The sequence below is a fragment of the Macaca nemestrina genome, chromosome 15 (genome assembly GCF_043159975.1).
Source record: "Macaca nemestrina isolate mMacNem1 chromosome 15, mMacNem.hap1, whole genome shotgun sequence".
NCBI lineage: Eukaryota > Metazoa > Chordata > Mammalia > Primates > Cercopithecidae > Macaca > Macaca nemestrina.
The window spans coordinates 109,210,764-109,230,404 of record NC_092139.1 but is presented as its reverse complement, the minus strand read 5'-3'; the positions used below and the strand labels follow the sequence as shown (position 1 = coordinate 109,230,404).

The 19,641-nt window shown below is 55.0% G+C and overlaps 1 protein-coding gene across 3 annotated transcripts in view; it reads right to left on the bottom strand.

Moving 5' to 3' along the window:
- Positions 1-743: 743 nt before the first annotated feature.
- The window catches only part of LOC105464375 (aconitase 2), a 59,872-nt gene continuing 40,974 nt past the window's right edge, over positions 744-19,641 (bottom strand). For all 3 annotated transcript variants that reach the window (XM_011712210.2, XM_011712211.3, XM_071080648.1), the window contains exons 4-18: positions 18,201-18,293; positions 14,718-14,876; positions 14,336-14,486; positions 12,301-12,405; positions 11,378-11,469; positions 9,703-9,808; positions 6,790-6,947; positions 6,499-6,572; positions 5,825-5,936; positions 4,775-4,897; positions 4,390-4,545; positions 3,286-3,477; positions 2,328-2,460; positions 1,727-1,848; positions 744-1,277 (exon numbers count right to left, since the gene is read on the bottom strand). In XM_011712210.2, coding sequence (XP_011710512.1) covers positions 1,143-1,277; positions 1,727-1,848; positions 2,328-2,460; positions 3,286-3,477; positions 4,390-4,545; positions 4,775-4,897; positions 5,825-5,936; positions 6,499-6,572; positions 6,790-6,947; positions 9,703-9,808; positions 11,378-11,469; positions 12,301-12,405; positions 14,336-14,486; positions 14,718-14,876; positions 18,201-18,293 — 1,911 coding nt within the window. In that variant the 3' untranslated portion in view covers positions 744-1,142. The remainder of the gene's footprint in view (positions 1,278-1,726; positions 1,849-2,327; positions 2,461-3,285; positions 3,478-4,389; positions 4,546-4,774; positions 4,898-5,824; positions 5,937-6,498; positions 6,573-6,789; positions 6,948-9,702; positions 9,809-11,377; positions 11,470-12,300; positions 12,406-14,335; positions 14,487-14,717; positions 14,877-18,200; positions 18,294-19,641) is intronic.

The window sequence follows — 19,641 nt, the reverse complement described above, 5'->3', positions numbered from 1 at the left end:
TGGAAAAAGGTGGGGTAGCCCCTGAGCTCTAGCAGACCAGTTCCTGATCAAAACAGTGGAGGCTCTGGGCTTTGCTGGTACTCCCTACCCAAAATTCATGATACAAGACAGCAGCAAACCTGGGACCACCTGTCCCTCAGATCTCAGCTATTGCCATGAGCACTTTGTGGGACTGCTGGTAACACCCCAGCTCTGGGCCCACAGCGTTTCTTCAGCAGCATGGCTTCGCAGGGTTCCTCCTGCCCCTCTGCCGACACCAGGACGCTTGCCTTACAGTAAGTTTTGTCCTGGTGATGGGGCCTCCATGGAACCTGCCTCCTGCCCTGGCCTCTTCGGCTCTCACAGGACCCCCAAGTGTGGAGGTGCTGGCTGGTGGTGTCAGCTGATGCCACTCCCTTTCCAGATGGCCTCATCTGCTATTGTGCCCACCCTCAGTGTTTAGAGGGCTACATGAGGCCATGCCTGGCATATCAGTGCCCAGGGAAGATGGAGAGTGAAGGCCACTCTCTGGGAGACTCAATTCTGGCCCAGCAGGGAAGCTACAAGAACATGGGGGGCAGGGCTGCTCTGCAGGTGGGGTGGGGTGGGAGGTGACAGGAGAACACTTCTGCCACACCTCAGGTCTCCTTCACCGCAGTGATGGACCCAACTGTGGCTGTGGCTGTCGGGCCTCCACTGACCTTGACTGAAAAGACCCTTCCTGGACCCTGAAGCTGATAACAAACGGCACAGACACCAATCACTTACTCATAGAACAGTCACTGGTTTTGGATTCTTGTTTTCCTTGCAAGAACAAAAGGTTCTCTAGAATCCTTCAGCCAACGAAATGATCAGGCAGGAGAAAAACTTTAGATGGGAGTGTTGTCATCAAAAATAAATACAGTTGCATGGATCTGCTTAAGATCTGAACCAAACTAAAAATAGGAAGACAGGGGCTAAAAAGTTATTTTAAGAACCCCCCCCCCGCCCCCAACCACAACCACAGTCACTCCGTGGGCTGAGCAGGGAGCAGGAAGCATGTCTGGTCACACCATCTTGGAATAAGAAGCCATGACTGGATGCATCGGATCCGCTGATGGCGCACGTGGGGCTGAACTTGACGCCAGCGCTGGGGCGGGGCGGGGGGCGGGGAGGCATTGCCCTCACTGCTGCAGCTCCTTCATTCTGTTGAGGGCACTGCCGGCGCGGAACCACTCGATCTGCGTCTCGTTGAAGGTGTGGTTCAGGAGGATGGTCTCCTGGGTCCCGTTGGGGTGCTTGATGATGCACTTCAGGGGCTGCAAGGAGAAGGTGGGTGTGGGTGGAAGTGGTGGGTACTACGTGCCCTTGGTCCTGCAGGGGGGTCAGGGAGGCCAGGCACTGCCTGGGGACCTAGGAGGTCAGCAGGCAAACCAAATCCTAGGCCAGTCTGTGCCTCATGGCCCAGGTTAGACCCAGATGGCACCTACAGGGGATTCCTGGGGCCCAGAGGGTCCTGCAGTGCTGTCCCCTGAGTGTCAAGTCCTGGTGAGTAAAGGGAGGTTGAGGAGGTGGGAGGGCCCTGGGCTGACCCCAACCCCCAACTCTGGGAAGGCGCTTCCCTTTCTCTGTGGGGCCACCTGGAGAACTGGGGGTCTTTCCAGCTGGAATGAAGCCTCCTGGGAGAAGCTACCCTGGGACCAGTGCAGGAGGGAAACAAGGTGGCTGCCCCTCACCCCACCCCCTCAGGGGGATCCGGCCTCCTAACCTTGCCAGGGGTGAAGTCCTTTAGGCCTTGAATGGTCAGCTTGTCCACAGGGTGAATCTTGTTGTAGTCGGCTGGGTCCGCGAAGGTCAGGGGCAGCAGGCCCTGTTTCTTCAGGTTGGTCTCTGGAAGGCAGGTGGCATTCGGTCATCAGGGGGCCTGACCAGCCTGGAGAGCTTCATTTTCTGAACCCATCTGGGGCTCTGGAGTTGCCCCAATCCTGCTGCCTGGGACAATGCCCGGGCATTGACTACAGGGCCCTGGTCTGCTCCCTTTCACTAGGGGCGCCCCAAGCAAGTGTGCGCTGGTGCTGAGGTCTGCGAGGCCTTCCTGCTGCACATTCATGATCAAAAAGAACCCTCTGGCACGTGCCCTGGATCTCAGCGGCTCAGATCTACAAGCCTGGAAGCAGGGCCTGCGGGAAGCCAGGAAGCTGAGCATCAGATGTGCATTGTATGAGCCTAAGAAGGGGTGAGAGGCTGACGGGCCTGTGGGCTGCAGTGGAGATAGCCTAGAATCAGGCCCAACTCAGCCACGGGCAGGGCGAGTGACCTTGGTCACTAGGGATGGGATGAAGATGGCCTGGGTGCAGACTCCAGCTCACCGTGGATCCTGGCAAAGCTCTTGGTGATGATGGCCCGGGCCCCAAGGTGGCGAGGCTCCAGAGCTGCATGCTCCCGGCTCGAGCCCTCGCCGTAGTTCTCGTCTCCGATCACCACCCACCTGATGCCATGTTTCTGTCAGGCAAGCGGGGGTGAGGTTACAAGGCAGTCCCCACCTGCCTGGCCTCACCCACCTGGCACCTGGGCATCCTGAGGCTCCCGGTAAAGGGGCTGGAGGGGCCCTTCCTCACCTGCTGCCTAAGGGCAAGTGAAGCCTGGGTGAATGAGACCCAGACGAGGCCCCGAGGGGATAGAGGCGCCTGGCTGTCTGCAGTGGCACAGAAGACAGAACCCACCCATTGGTGCTTGGCAGGGAGGCAGGTGTGTGGGGAGGGAGGTGGGGGTGAGACAGGGACGGCCTCCGGGGCCCCACCCAAGATGCATCTGTGAAGCTCAAGGTGCCCCCTTCCTGGGAGCACCCTCTGCTCCATCCAGCCACCAGGGGGTGCCAGAGTCCCCTCACCCAGCTGGGCCAGGACTTGTTCCGTCCGTTTCTCAAAGCAGAACAAGTCCAGTCACCTCAGACCCTGGCACTGGCCTCAGACCTCTCTGCCTGCTCACTGGGAGGCCCCGTGTAGCCCCCTCTCTGAGCCTGTTGGCCTCTGACTTCCCGAGCCGGCCCCCTTCCTCGTCTTGGTCTAGGGCCAGATATCTCCTGAGCGCTGCTCTCACTAACTCCTCCTGGTGCAGGGACCCGGCTGTACCACCGGACCTGGGCCTCATGCCCTCTCAGCCACAGGGAGGGGCCGCAGGCCTCTCCTTGCTTCCACAGCAGTCCCCTCTGGGCTCAGCGGGCGTCCTTCCTAGTTTCCATTCCCCTAATGTCCTCCCTGCACCTGCCTTCCGGGCCCCTTCAGGAGTGGCGACTGGCACTGCCCGCCCCCATCAACTCTGACCCACCTTGTAGTAGCGGGCAGTGTCAGGGACGGGGCCAAACTCCTGAGTGACGGCATTGCGCACGGAGTTGGCCTTGCCATTTTCAATGTTGATGGCACCAATGAGCAGGTTGTTGGAGATGTTGTCCAAGTGCCCACGGAACTTGAGCCAGGGGCCAGCAGCCGAGATGTGGTCAGTGGTACACTTCCCTTTGACCTTGGGTGGTGAGTAGAGAGGACAGAGGTCAAGGCATGGCCCTGGAGGGGTGGATGACAAGCCCTCCAGAGGCAGGCAGCAGGCTCTGGGGCCCAGGACGGGTGACAGAGGAGTGAGAGGCAGGCAAGGTTTTAGATACGTGTTCTGTGGTCCTGGTGCTTCCACCCTCAGGCCACATGGGCTCCGGCCAGCCCATCACTCATCCTCTCAAAGGCCTCTGGCTGCTCAGTCTCCTTTATGGTGCAGGTCACCCAAAGTGGGGACAGGTCAATGTTCGCTCACCCTTCAGGCCTTGGCTGCAAGATCAGCCACCGACCTCATGCCGGACACAGGAGCCCGGGACATGCCTGGGTCCTGGCTGATGACTGATTAGTCTTTTCTGTCATAGGGGTGCCTGGAGACCCCTTAATAAAAAGCATAAATTAATATCTGACACAGATTGGAGGCCTCTGGCCACACCAAAAAGGCTTGTTTTTGGTTGGTGCCAAACACAGGCCATCCCATATCCACGGGTGTGCAACTGTGGGGGCAGGAGTCATCCATAGCTTCCAGAGCCTGTGTGGACATGCCAGGTGTGGAGCCTGCTGTGCAATCACACACACCGTCCCAGCCCAGCCTAAGCTGTACTCACCTGTCCACACCCGCTGGAGGTGGCTCTGATCAGCGGCTGCTGGATGGCTGAGGGCCCCAGATGGAGGCCGGCCAGATCTAGCTCTGCCCAGTTCAGGGCCACAGAGAAGGGGAACGCTGGACTGCACTACCCTCTCTGCTCTGCAGCCAAACCTCCCTTTCATCTCCCACCTGCGACTTGACTGTTCGCTCACTTCCTCCAGGTTCATGGCCCTTCCCGATGCTCAGGGGACGGGGGGCCCTGGTAGGGTGGGGCTGTCATGCCATCCCCGTGCTGCTGACCTTGATGAGGATCTGCAGGTCCTCCAGGTCCTTGCCATCCCACTTGTCAAAAGGCTCCAGGAGCTGCAGGCGCTGGCTGGTGGGGCTCACGTCCACGTGCTGCCCGCTGCTGTCCTTGGGGGGGTGCTGGTAGGTGTCCTGCCCTGGGTCAAACTCCTGCAGCAGGGGATGGGGATGTGTGGGGTGCTGAGTCCTCAGTTCCCACAAGGACGGACTCTCAGAAGGCAAGTTTCCCCGGGCCCCACCTCCCTTCCCAGGGAACAGAGCTGCTCCCTTCTCACTAGCAGCGTCCTCCCTGCCTGCACAGGAGGTGCTGTGAGGTTGAGAAGGAAGTGCTGTGGCCACACAGCAACCAGCAGAGCCCCCAGGGGGCACGGGCGCTCACCGCTTTGGGAAGCTCATCTGCATCCGGAGCCTCCAGCTTGAACTTCTTGCCATCCGTGCCCGTCAGGTAGTCGGTCTCGGGGTCGAACTTGAGGGTTCCCGCAATGGCCAGGGCTGTGACAATCTGAAATGGAGGTGGCCAGTATGTTGGTCAGCACCAGTCGACACTCCTGTCTCCTGCACCCACCAGAAGCCTAGACCAAAACTGAAACAGGAACCCAGGAAATTTCCATGTTCTCCCCAGACCCCTGTGTTCCTCAGAGGCCAGAGCTGCAGGACGATCTTTGGGACCACGGGGCCTTGGGACTGCAGAGGACTCAGGAAGCCAAGGGCAGTGCGGCCTCGCCCATCCCGGCAGGGCCAGGCCGGCAGTGCTGTCCTCTGTCCTCACAGCTGTCCTGGAGGGAGCAGGCGCCTGGCGCGGAAGTGCCGCTGTGATGCAAAGCCCCTCAGTGCGGAGGACGCTAAAAACATAGAAGGGGCCATTCTTCCATCCATTTAGCAAGAAGTATTTGTAGAACACGCAGGTAAACAACCAAGTCAAGAGAGCCTGGCCATGTGCCAGTCACGGCCAGGGCCGAATACCGCCAAGAGCAAGGCTGGTTCTGGCCACGGGAACAATGGCAAGGCCTCGAGTTTGTGGAACTCCCACCTGGAGTCAGAAACTGCATGTGTCCCACACACTTTCCCAGGTAATCCCAAGGATTATGGGGACACAGAGAAGGTAGGTGACTTGGCCATGCTCATACAGCGAGTTAGAGGCAGGGCTGGGATGTGTCCTAGGCAGTGAGTGAGATTCCAAATTCCATGCTCATAAGCACAAACCACTAAATAAATATCTCATAATCCCACGACCCAGGGAGCCCCAAGCAGGAAGCACCAAGCATGCGCCTGGGGCTGGGAAGACCTGTGGCTCCTGGCTCCACCTGGATGACCCCTGCCCTGCGATGTCAACCCTGGCCCCAGTCCCCATCTCCTCCTGCCTCCTCCTCTGACCCGCCAGGAGCCCCCAGAGGCCGTCCCAGGCTCATGCGCAGCTGGGCGATCTCACCTCTGGGGATGTGACGAAGGCATGGGTCTCGGGGTTCGCGTCATTGCGACCCGTGAAGTTCCTGTTGTAGGAGGTGACGATTGTGTTCTTCTCCCCCTTCTTGATGTCCTTCCTGCCAGGTCAGAGGGAATAGGGTTAGGGATATCTGGCCTTGTCACCTGGCCTGTGCCGAGAACAGGTAAGCTGGGTTCCTGCAGCGCAGCCCAGCCTAGCTCCTACCGAGGGAAAATGGAGATGCCCTGCCAGGGCTGCCTCCTCCCTGGGCCACACGTAGAGCAGAAAGGAACCTCAGGATCGCTGGGCCCAGCCTGCAACCACACGTAAGGCAGAGGCAAGGCTTCGGTCAAGGCCCGAGTTTCCTGACCTGGAGCCACTGCCTCCTCTCCAATGGCTCCATCAGAGTTTCTGCTGCGTCCGTTAGGGTAAGGCCGCGCTGGCTTCCTCCTGCCAGCCCAGGCTTTAGCCAAGTGGCCCCCCAGTGCCTCTGCAGGGCTCTTCCTCACCCAGCCCCACTTTCCAGGCATGTCTGCCAGAGGCTTCTAATGGGCAAGAGTCCCTGGAGCTATAGATCTTGGCTGGAGTCTCTTCTCTCAATCCCAATAATTCCTCCTCCAACTTCTGGGGCTCCATACCCTGTGCCAAGGGGCTGTCCTGTCAAAAGATGTGCCTCTTACCTGTCCCACTGGCCAATGCAGGGGCCACAAGCATTGGCCAGGACAATGCCGCCCAGATCCCTCAAGATCTGTGCCTGCCAGGGAAAGAGGAAGACAGAATGTCAAGGGCAGGTAAGAGTCTGATGGGAAGGGGTGATTTGGTGGCTGCAGGATGAAGTGCCATACTGGAACCCCAGGGCAGCCACTGGGACCTGCACCAGCCCCGGCCCAACACGCCTGTGGGCTTGTGCCACCTGGAGGCATTACTCAGCATGGAGTCAGGGAGATAGGCAGGGGGATATGGGCACTCACATAGCCGTCCCGCTCAATGGTGGCGCGGATCTGCTCGGAACCTGGAGTGATGGTGAACTGGGACTTGCACTTGAGGCCATGGGCCAGTGCCTGCTTGGCCACAGCTGCTGAGCGCCCCATATCTTCATAGCTTGAATTGGTGCAGCTACCAATTAGACCTGGTGCATTGTGGGTGGTGGGGTTAAGGGTCAGGAGGAGACTGTGAGCAGAGGTCTCCACCTGACCTCAAATTATCCAGACTTGGCCAAAAGAGTTCACCATCTGGGCTGGGCCAGAGACTTTTTAACAGAGACCAGTTGGAAGCAACCGAAATACCCAGCAATAAAGGACAGGCTACTCATTACTTGGCATGATTTGAAGAAAGACACTGCAGTCATTGGCCATGACACTGAATACATTAGTACTATGACCCCTTTTACAGCAATACCATGTACATGTGTAGGCACGTCAGAGGGCTCATATGAACATATGAACAGCCATCCTTGATGGGATGGTGCTGATAGGAGATGCTAATTTTCTTCTTTTATACTTTCTAGTATTTTCTGGGTTTTAAAGATTGTTTTATAATTAGGGCAATAAGAGTTCTTTTTAAAGTCTATAAAAACTGAGTAACATCGCATTGTGTGTACAGTTTCTTTCTTTTTTTTTTTTTTGAGACAGGGTCTTGCTCTGTCACCCAGGCTGGAGTGCAAGGGCGCAGTCATGGCTTACTTACTGCAGTCTCTAACTCCTGGGGCTCAAGCAACTCCTCCTGCCTCAATCTCCTGAGTAGCTGGGACCCACAGGTGAGTAACACCACACCTGGCTAATTAAAATATTTTTTTTTGTAGAGACGAAGTCTCAACCATGTTGCCACGGCTCGTCTTGAACTCCTGGGATCAAATGATCCTCCTGCCTCAGCCTCTCAAAATGTTGGGATTGGCCAGGCGCAATGGCTCATGCCTGTAATCCCAGAACTTTGAGAGGCCAAGGCAGGTGGATCACTTCAGGTCAGGAGTTCCAGACTAGCCTGGCCAACATGGTGAAACCCCATCTCTACTAAAAATACAAAAATTAGCCAGGAGTGGTGGCAGGCACCTGTAATCTCAGCTACACGAAAGGCTGAGGCAGGAGGATTGCTTAAACCTGGGAGGCAGAGGCTGCAGTGAGCTGAGATCACACCACCTGTACTCCAGCCTGGGTGACAGAGCAAGACTCTGTCTCAAAAAAAAAAAAAAAAAAAAAAAAAAAAAAAAAAAAAAACCACCACCACCAAAAAGTGTTGGGATTACAGGGGAAAGCCAATGCAACCAGCCAGGATAGTTTCTTTTATTAATTCAGTAATTTACTTTCCCCCTTTTTTTTTTTTTCCTTGAGACAGAGTCTCGCTCTGTCGCCCAGGCTGGAGTGCAGTGGCACGATGTTGGCTCACTGCAAGCTCCACCTCCTGGGTTCACGCCATTCTCCTGCCTCAGCCTCCCCAGCAGCTGGGACTACAGGCACCCGCCAACATGCCCGGCTAATTTTTTGTATTTTTAGTAGAGATGGGGTTTCACCGTGTTAGCCAGGATGGTCTTGATTTCCTGACGTCATGATCCACCTGCCTCGGCCTCCCAAAGTGGTGGGATTACAGGCATGAGCCACCGCGCCCAGTGACAACTGTATTTTTTATTTATTTTTTTCACTGGTGATAGCAGCAATAGGACCAACACCACCTTCAAGGTGTCAGTACGATCACGACTCCTGTTTTACACATGGGGACCCACACACTGACAGTGAAGAAGTTTGCTCAGGGTCACTCAGCTATTAGGTGGCAGAGCCAGGATTCAAGCCCAGGCCATCTGGCTCCACGCTCCATGTGCTTCACAGCCACACTGTACCCAGCAGCAGCAGATGCCAGTGACTGGCATGCCAGGGTGTCTGCATGTGTAAAGCATGAAAAGTCACATGAAGCAGCAAGGGTGATGTAAAATGTAAAACAGAGAAATCTATGCACACAATACACAGAAACACGGCACACCTCTCCAAGAGCTCCTAAGAGCTTGCTCCTGGCTGGGGGTTGAGATTAGGAGTTTTAAAAATTCCTCTTGATTGTGAATATTCTCTACAATAAACATATTTTTCTTTTCTGCCAAAAAAAGTAACTTTTCTTTTCTTTTTTTTTTTTTTTTTGGAGACAGGCTCTGTTGCCTGAGTCTGGAGTTTTGAGTCTGGCTCTATTGCCCAGGCTGGAATGCAGTGGTACCATCTCGGCTCACTCCAGCCTGGACCTCCAGGACTCAAGTGATCCTCCCACCTTTGCCTCCTGAGTACCTTGGACTATAGGCATGCGACTCCACACTGGGCCAATTTTCTTTCTTTTTTTTTTTAATACGGAGTCTTGCTCTGTTGCCCAGGCTGGAATGCAGTGGTACGATCTCGGCTCATTGCAAATTCTGCCTCCCGGGTTCAAGCGATTCTCCTGCCTCAGCCTCCCGAGTGGCTGGGACTACAGGCATGTGCCACCACCCCCAGCTAATTTTTTGCATTTTTAGTAGAGATGGGTTTCACCGTGTTTTAGCCAGGATGCTCTCAATCTCCTGACCTCTTGATCCACCTGCCTCGGCCTCCCAAAGTGCTGGGATTACAGGTGTGAGCCACCGTGCCCGGCCAATTTTTGCATTTTCTTTTAAGAGACAGGGTTTTTCCATGTTGCCCAGGCTGGTCTTGAACTCCTAGACTCAAGTAATCCACCTGCCTTGGCCTCCCGAAATGCTGGGATTTCAAGCATGAGCCACTACCCCCGCCGAAAAAATAATTTCTCAATACTAAACCCATCTCAGAAACTGCCCACCTTAGCAAGTGCCACACAGTAGGCATAGGTGATTGTCTACAGCTCTGGGCAGAGCCACTGGCCCTGAGACCTGCTAAACAGATGGGGTGGAAGGTGCTCACCCACTCGGATGTCCAGAGGCCATCCTTCCTTCTCTGCCACCTTGCCCACTTCTGCCACAGGGTGAGCCAGGTCAGGGGTGAAGGGCCCATTGATGTGTGGCTTCAGCTGAAGAAACAAACATGCAAGGAAAAGAGAGGAGGGAAGAAAGCTTGAAGCGGGGCCAGCCTCTTTCACTGCTTCACCACGTCCCCACAGAGAGGCCAACAACTTTCTCTTGACTGAAACCTCATCACAGGGAAGACCTGAGCAGTTGGGTCTGCACACACTCGTTCCTGGGCTCCCTCCAGCCCTGCAAGGCTGGGCTCAGCTCTGCTCTGCAGATAAAGGACCTGAAGCTTAGAAGTGACATGCTGTGCTCGAGGTCACACAGCTAGGAGACAGCAGAGGAATGGAATGAATCAAGGCTGTCGTCCTCCTAAGTTCATTATCTCCCATTCAATGTTGCTTTTGGAATCTTTTTTTTTTTTTGAGACGGAGTCTCACTCTGTCGCCCAGGCTGGAGTGCAGTGTGCGATCTCGGCTCACTGCAGCCTCTACCTCCCGGGTTTACACCATTCTTCTGCATCAGCGTCCCGAGTAGCTGGGATTACAGGTGCCTGCCAGCACACCTGGCTAATTTTTTTTGTATTTTTTTTAGTAGAGACAGGGTTTCATCATGTTTGCCAGGAGGGTCTCAATCTCCTGACCTCGTGATCCACACACCTCGGCCTCCCAAAGTGCTGGGATTACAGGCGTGAGTCACCTTGCCTGGCCGCTTTTGAAATCTTATGACAAAAACGGACTTAAGGCCAGATGCTTTACATGTCATAATCATCAGTAAATGCGAGGCACTCAGCTGTGTGCCCAGCATGCAGTAAACCTCCATCAGTGTTAGTTACGTGAATTCATTCAATCCTCACGACTGTTGCAGGTTCCACATGTGATGGGGCAAGGGGCCCACAGAGGCCACATATGTGATCGAGGCCACGAAACTTAAGTGGCAGAGCCGAGGTGTGAACTCCTGCAGACGGGATCCTCCGGCCTGCCCTTCCTCTGGCTCTGCAAACATGTGCTCTGATCTGTGGGTCTCAGGGTGCCTCTGAACTCAGATAACAAAAACCCTTCAGGGTGAAACCTTGGCTTCTGCTAAAGCTGAGCTGGTGGCAAACTGACATTCGCTTCTGGTTCAGCAGCCAGAACTACCTCTGCTCTCCCTGTGGCTGTGTCCCCCCCTCCCCACCCCTCACTCCAGCCTGCTTCAGGAAGCAGTTTGCAGGAACACTGGGCACCCAGGGACCCACGAGTCACTGAGGTGACTTGCTTTTTTTTTTTTTGAGACAGTGTCGCTCTGTCACCCAGACTGGAGTGCAGTGGTGCAATCTCAGCTGACTGCAACCTCTGTGTCCCGGGTTCAAGTGATTCTCCTGCCTCAGCCTCCTGAATAGCTGGGATTACAGGCACATGGCACTACGCCCAGCTAATTTTTTTATTTTTATTTATTTTTAGTAGAGACAGGGTTTCACCATGTTGGACAGGCTGTTCTGGAACTGCTGACCTCAACTGACCCACGCGCCTTGGCCTCCCAAAGTGCTGGGATTACAAGTGTGAACCACCGCCCGGCCCTCAGTATTTAGGCAGGACCCGCCCTGCTCCCCCCTACTCTAAGAAACTTCTTGAACCCAATTGTCTCCTCACCTCACTGAGGTTAACTTCAATTAGTTGGTCATAATGGCAGCCAGGGTCAGGCACCAGGTGATCCTTGAATTCATCAGCTAGATTGGCAATGTCTGAAATCAACAAGGGACGGGGATGGAGCACGTGAAACAGAAACTGTTCTTGAGCGTTCACTCACCACCCACCTGAACACCTGCCACACACCAGGCCCTGGGCGCTGACTAGGCCAATGAAGAAAGCAAGGCTGCTGTCCCTGCCCTTACAGAGCTCACACCCTAGTGCAGGAGCTGTCAGGGACACGGTGACACAAAGGAGGAGCAGCAGCGAAGGTTCAGAGCCGGGGAGGGTGTCCTAGAAGTAAAGAGCTGGGTTTTGAAGAAGCAGTCACTCATTAAGGGAAGGGCCTTCCAAGGATTCCACGTGCTTATGGCTCTCCCCATGGGCCCTGGTCTCTGGCTCCTCGTTCACTGCCCCCACGCACCACCCTTCACAGGTGCCAGTGCCCTCTGAGCTCCAAAGAAGCCAAGCTAGAGCCTCAGGAAGTTGTCAGGGGAGGCTGGGAAGGTGGTTCTCCTTCCAGATGTTCCCGTTAGGTCAGGAATTATCAACAGAAGTGATCCCTGTCATTTCCGGAGCTTCCTGTAGTGGACAGCAGGGACCAGCCCGAGAAGGGCGGGCATTCAGCCACCTTCCAGGGAAAATGAAATTCCCATCCTGAGGTGGGGCTATCTTGAACTCAGACACCAGGCCCTTTAGAAGCTGGAGAGAGCTCCAGACACTCAGAAACATATCGCACCTCTTCAGGGCTTTCTCAGAGCCTCAGACGCCTGTCTGGAGACACTGGGTTAAGGGCCCCTGCCCTACAGGGAAAGGCGTAGCTCTGTCTTGGGGAGGAGCAGGCATGTGACTGTCCCACCTACACGGGCCTGCCCCCGCCAGCTCACCTGCCCGGCCAGTCTTGCTCAGGTACTTCTTCATCCGGTGGTTGTAAGGGAACACGGAAGTGGTGGCCCCAATTTCTGCGCCCATGTTGCAGATTGTCGCCATGCCTGTGGAGCAAAAGAGCTCTGGGCATTGGCTGGTGGTCAGGCCACGGTACCATGCACCTGCTACACGGCCACCCGCATCTTCACACCAGGGAGCTGCATCACTTCTCCCCACTGAGAGAGATGTGGTGACAGCGGGCCGACTCATTCCTTGAGGCCCTGGGTAAAAACCTGGGCCAGTGAGGGGAGGCCATGGGGACCAGAGCTCAGGGCCCCAGCTCAGGACGGCTGCTGGGTAGAGTGAAGAGGACTCAGGTGAAGATTCAGCCCCCACACACTGAGCTACAAGTTTGGGGCCTGTCGCTCAAGAGACCAGACAGACACCACGTACTGAAGGCTGACCTGGCCAGACACTGCCCAGTTGCTATTCTTTTTGGCAGAGGAGGAACTGGCTCAGAGATTCAAGGTCATGCCATAAAGCACATAAAGGAAGATGCTGGCATTCGGGTCTCGGTCTGTCTGCCTGGTGGCCCGCCCTCCTTCAGCCATACCATGCTGGAGACATTTTTCTGTGTCTCAAGTTTTCCAGTGATGGAGGCCGAGGCGGACGGATCACCTGAGGTCAGGAGTTTGAGACCAGCCTGGCCAACATGGTGAAACCCCGTCTCTTCTAAAAAAAAAAAAAACAAAAAACAAAAAACAAAAACAACAACAACAAGAAAAAAAACAGGCTGGGCGAGGTGGCTCACATCTGTAATCCCAGCACTTTGGGAGGCCAAGGTGGGCAGATCACGAGGTCAAGAGATCGAGACCATCCTAGCCAACATGGTGAAACCCCGTCTCTACTAAAAATACAAAAATTAGCAGGGTGTGGCGGCATGCACCTGTAGTCCCAGCTACTTGGGAGGCTGAGGCAGGAGAATCGCTTGAACCTGGGAGGCGGAGGTTGCAGTGAGCCGAGATCGCGCCACTGCACTCCAGCCTGGTGACACAGCAAGACTCCGGCTCAAAACGAAACAATACAAAAAAATTAGCTGGGCATCATGGTACATGCCTGTAATCCCGGCTACTCAGGAGGCTGAGACCAGAGAATCGCTTGAACCCGGGAGGTAGAGATTGCAGTGAGCCGAGATTGTACCACTGCATTCCAGCCTGGGCGACAGAGTGAGACTCCGTCCCAAAAAACAAAAACAAAAACAAAACTGAAATGATACACACTGTCTGGACCACAAAGCGTCACAGAACTGGTGGGGCTCACAGGTACCCCAGCTGCTACCAGGCCCCCTGCCTCAGGAGCCACTAGGACGGAGGTAGGGGCCTGTTACCAACTTCCCGGCTGAGCAGTCCCGTGGCGGGAGCGAGCCCATCACTGCAGGGGAACCAGAGTTCTGCAGGGCTGCCAGGGAGCCCAGGCAGGCAGCTGGGAAGTCTGGACTGTTGCAAGTCTCCCTGGATTTCTAAGGGCCAGGCATCGAGGCCAGGTCACCAGGACTGACAGGCAGGGAGCAGCCGGCTCCCACCTGGTCTTGGAGGCTGACAGGCACCAATCTCTAATCCAAGGGAGGTGTGTGAGGCTCAAACTTCAGCCAAGGGAGAATGTGGGCCTGCAGCTGCTTCATGAATGAAGCCCTGGCTCTGCCCATTCCCACCACTGCCTCTGTCCTCTCTGGATTCGTCTAGATCACCCAAGGTGGCCTAGTGCTATGGCCTGGGCCCAGTCGCAGAAGCTGACTTGGTTCCTAACTGTGTGTGGCCACAGGAAGTTACTGGCAGCCTTGACGGGGGTCTCAGTCTCTTCATCTGTTTAATGAGGGTGTGGACTAGACAATCTCTAATGCTGTCTCCAATTTTCCTTCTACCTCTGTCTATTCCAAGTCCCCAGACGGAAGAGACAGATTCTCAAGGGAAGGCCATTCATTGCTTCTACTCCCAACTGGAGACCCATGAGGCCCAGCACAGGGTAGGGGCCACGTCGCCTGGCAGCCTTCCTCACCAGTGCAGGAGATGGAGTCTACACCAGGCCCGTGGTATTCCACGATTGCACCTGTGCCACCTTTCACCGTGAGGATGCCTGCCACCTTCAGGATCACATCTTTGGGTGAGGTCCAACCAGAGAGGGAGCCTGTCAGCTTCACGCCAATCACCTGGACAGGAGGGGGTGAGGCGGCTGTCAGAGGCCCCGTGTGCCTGTGCCAGCCACAAAGTCAGGATGGGCCCGCTGCCATTCCCATTGCTGCTTACTGGTCTCTGCCTCCCTCCCAGAAGATTCGAGTTTGACTTGTTCCCTTTTTCCTCCTGGGTCCCATCGTCTCCTGTTCATCCCCACCAACCACCACCCCGAATCCAGCCCAGAATGAGTCCCTCCCCACCCTCACCTTGGGACACTTCAGCTCCCAGGGGATCCCAGCCATGACATCCACAGCATCGGCACCCCCAACTCCAATGCAGATGCCCCCCAGGCCGCCACCATTGGGGGTGTGGGAGTCAGTGCCAATCAGAAGAACCCCAGGGTATGCATAGTTTTCCAGAATAATCTGAAAAATAATCCAAGATGTTAATATTGAAGCCCTCAGCCGAGAATGGAGATGGGGCCCAAAATACAAAACGGCCCCATTGACCCTGGGCCTCCCGACCACGCCCAGCCACTCTCCCAGGATAGACTGGTGGAAGCAGCCCCGTTTAATCCAGACGGTCTCCAGGGTGGCTAAGAAGAGTCAGAGCCTTGGGAGACAGGTGGCCTGGGCTCTTGAGTAGCTCCGATAGTTCCTGCTATATGGCCTGGGCCTTTGAATGCTGCCCCATGCCTCAGTTTCCTCATTTGTAGCACAGTAACCAAACACCCACACCACCATGACCCCAGGATGTGACAAGAACCAGAGAAACTGTTCTGTGATGGGCCCAGGCCCGGCCTCATCCTGGGTATGGAGAGTCCCCACCTGGCTTCTCATCGGGGTGAGCGATTCTTCCAGGAGCTGACTCCAGCCCCACAAGATCCCTGAGGAAGAAGTCCTGGGGCCCCAGTGGGTGCACAAAGCTATTAATTTTTCCTCAACTGCAAACAATAGGTGATGCCTCGTCCACTTCAGCATCTGGAGGTGGCTCTGAGAACCCCTGTGACTTGCTCAAGGGACAACGCCACCCTGCCTCATCACCTGTCCCATATCACAGTACTCCCTTCACTGAGGCGCTCCTCCCAGCTGGGGGGAGCACTTCCCCCAAAACATTTGATAAGAAAGGCAGCAGAGGTATAGGGTCAACAAATGAGTGTGGCCCAGGCACCCAGGCACCTCTGAGGCACCAGCCCCCTGAAGCTGCAGGACACTGCCGGGCAAGCCCTGAGCCAGGCATCCTGTGCGGGGGTCTGAGGTCTGGCCCTACCATGTACTAGTTATTGTGGGACCTTGGACAAGTCACTTCAGCTCTCCGAGCTCAGCTTCCCTATCAAAAAATAGCTAACAATCGTGCTCACATCATTGCATCACTAATGACTGGATGAGATCCTGTCCATGAGGCATGGAATAGTGCCTGGGGGAGGCGACATTTTTATTTATTGTTTTGCAGAATATCTTTTGCAGAAAGCAAAAGCCTTCATCTGAGGTTCTGCCGCTCATCTGTCAGATGGAGTTAGTGCCCCACCCATGGATGTGGGGAAGAACACATAAGATGAGAGGTCTGAGAGGCTCTGTGAACTCTCAGGACCCACCAGTGCTCCCAGACATCTTACAGAAACCCCAGGGCCTCTGCCTCAGGCCAAGATCTGCCCAGCAGACTCTAAGGTGCAAAGGGTCTTGTCTCTTGGGGATGCAGAGGGAAGACCTGACTGCGAAGAACTGCTGCTGCCATGTACAAGGATTTAAGACTAGTACATCCCTAAAGAGCCTCAAGGTTGTAAAAGCTGGATCCATGAAGGCTGGGCACACAGAATTCGGGGTGTCTACACGGTGTAGACACATGTGGTCCCCATCGGAGGAGAGGTCAGGCAGACATGAGGACTGCAGAAGGTGTCACAATGACGCTGGCCGTGACAGTGGCTCCCCAGTCTGTGGCTGGGAAGAAGGACTAATGCCTAGAACTACACCTGGAAATTCAGCCGTGCATCCACACCACACACATGTACATTAAGGACCTATTCTGTACTGACCTGGTCCCAAACCCAGAGCTAGAGAGGAATAAGTAAGCCACAGTCCCTGTCCCCACACAGCACAAGATCCAGTGCAGAAAGCACTTGGCACATGCTGGGAACATAATGTGAAGAGATCCCACAGAGGATCCCACTGGAAGCCACTGTGCCAGGCACGGGAAGGGCCGGGGAGGCTCCACAGAGGAACCAGAAAGCTGTGATGTGGAGGAAGGTCTGCGGGCCAAGCAGGGCCAGAGCACTCCTCGGAGGGAAAGGGGTTCAGGTTTGGGTTGGACCTAGTGGACTGAGGCTGCTGATGACGTGACATCAAGGCAGGAAGAAAAGTAAAGCTGCAAAGTACTCCCATGGCCCCTGGGCATTTTCTTTTTAAAGAAACAAACACATGAGGCTGTACACTTAGCCAGCCGGTGGCAGGTGTGAGCTGCCATCACTCACGGTTCCAAACTTTGGCCCAGGAGCTGCCATAAAGGTCTGGCATTTGTACTGAGGTAGAAAGGGAGACACCTGCATTGCAGCGCCCTTCCTAACAGAAAGCCAAGGCTGGGTCCGCCTGACTCCCTAACCCTGCTGCAGAGAAGGGCTTTCTAGTCCCCACAGGCCGCTGCGAATGGCCATTCCCAGGTAGCCCCTTCCTGGCAAGAGTGACAGTTGGGTAGGGCAGAGGAGTGATCCCCTGCTGGCTCTGGTTTCAGAGCAGGGCAGTGCTGGGGCCCCATGCGGGGTCAGATTACAGCCTGCTCAGCACACCCTGAGGAGGCCCGGACAGTGAGGTCTGTGATGAGGTGGGGGGAAGGGTCACTTTGCAAAGGTGCGAAGAGGCAGGTTTCATACGTACAGGGTGGATGTAAATGAACACAAACCAGGTCAGTGGTCTTTAACAGTGCCCTTGGAAGAAAGGGAAGCACCTACCTCCCCAGGATATACATGTTCACACTTGCACTTCCAGAGATGAAACTGTCCACCAAAAGAAGACCCATCCCTGGGACACCTCAGAAGAGTCCCTGGCTGACATGGCCACATGACCTATGGTACCTCCACTCTACAGAACACCATGAGGGAGCCAAAACGAATCCGAGGAGCGCGCCACGTGCAGAAGCAGAAAGAGCTCTGGGGGTGAGGAAGGTGGCAGAGCAGCACGGTGGCACGGGGCACTTGCTCCAGGCCAGCCCTCCTGCCCACAGGTCCTGGCTCCACAGTTGGCCAGCTAGCTGTCCCTCTGTGCCTCAGCTGCCTCCTCTGTAGGGTGTGGATAGTAAAAGCACCTACCTCACAGGGCATGGCGAATATCTTTCTTTCAAGTGCTCAGCCTAGTACCTGACACACAGTATGGGTTCATCAAATGTCAGCGACGCATGCCACAAGGGGTGACACTTGTGAAAAAAAACAAAATAATACCATGTTCTGTATGAGAGTTCACGGGAATAGAGATGCTTGAATACACGCCCAGAAGACAATGTGGAAAGAAACATGTCGCACTTAACATGCTGGTTACCTGGGTGGTTAGGAGGGATTATTTTAACTTCTCACCCAGAAAATGAGAACGTATAATGACATAATGAAAATCAGTTTCAAAACAAAGGAGGAAGACCATAAGAGCTGATGGAGATGTCATCCAGTTCCCCTCAGCCCCCCTGGGCCTCGAGCCCGCTGCCCCCATAGGCCTGGAACATACTCTCTGGCTTGGGCTCTTGGGACGGCAGGCTGAGCCCAGCTTTACCTGGTGAATGATTCCAGATCCAGGCTTCCAGAAGCCCACGCCATATTTGGCACCTGCAGTTGCCAGGAAATTATAAACTTCCTGGTTGATGTCCTATTGAGACAAATCAATAATCGGGTGTTAGCAACATGGTTTGTGTCCACGTGACCCTCACCAAGCCCTCCCCACCCCACTAGCCTCCCCCTTCTGACTCTGAAATGCTGGCACTGGAGACAGGCCCTCTCTTAGAGACCTTCTAAAAATAATTTCAAAGAGCTTGGATGTTGGCCCAGTCTCCACTAGCAGTGCCAGAGAGAAAGACAGGGGAGCAGAGATGGAGCCCCAGTTCTGTGACACCTGGCCAGGGTGGTGGGTCTGGAACAAGTCCCTGCCCTAGTCTGGGTCTCAGTTTCCTTATCTGGAGAAGGGACTGGTCTAAATAATTGCCAAGAGTCCCTGTGGCACTCAAGTCCCCAGCCGAGGCCAACAGTGCAGAGGCAGGCCCTGGCCTAGGCGCAGTGGCCGGGCATGGTGGCTCACGCCTGTAATCCCAACACTTTGGGAGGCTGAGGCAGGTAGATCACTTGAGGTCAGGAGTTCAAGACCAGCCTGGGCAACATGGCAAAACCCTCTCTCTACTAAAAATACAAAAATTAGCCAGGCGTGATAGCGCACACCTGTAAGTCCAATTACTCGGGAGGCTGAGGCACAAGAATTGGTTGAACCTGGGAGACAAAGGGTGCAGTAAGCCAAGATCGTGCCATTGCATTCCAGCCTAGGAGACAGCGAGACTCTGTCTCAACAAATAAAAATAAAAATAAAATAAATAAAAATTAGCTGTGCACCTGTGGTCCCAGCTACCTGGGGGCCGAGGCAGGAGGATCACTTGAGCCCAGGAGTTCAAGGCTGCAATGAGCTGAGATTGCACCATTATACTCCTGCCTGAGTGACAGGGCAAAACCTTGTCTCAAAAAAACAAAACAGGCCTGGCACGGTGGCTCACGCCTGTAATCCCAGCACTCTGGGAGGCCGACGCGGGCAGATCACGAGGTTAGGAGATCGAGATCATCCTGGCTAACACAGTGAAACCCCGTCTCTACTAAAAAATACAAAAAATTAGCTGGGTGTAGTGGCGGGTGCCTGTAGTCCTAGCTATTCGGGAGGCTGAGGCAGCAGAATAACATCAACCTGGGAGGCGGAGCTTGCAGTGAGCCGAGATCTCGCCACTGCACTCCAGCCTGGGGCGACAGAGTGAGACTCGTCTCACAAACAAAACAAACCAAAACAAAACCCCCCGAGGCTTTTTTTGGAATAACTTGCTGGAGATCCCAGACTTAGGCAACACCTGAGCGAGCCCCCTGGACTGGGGTCCGGCTGTCAGAAGTGCTGAATTCTTGCTAATGTGTTTGATGGGCCCAAATGGAAGGCTGTCGAATGGACCACTGTTCTGAAAAGGAGGTTT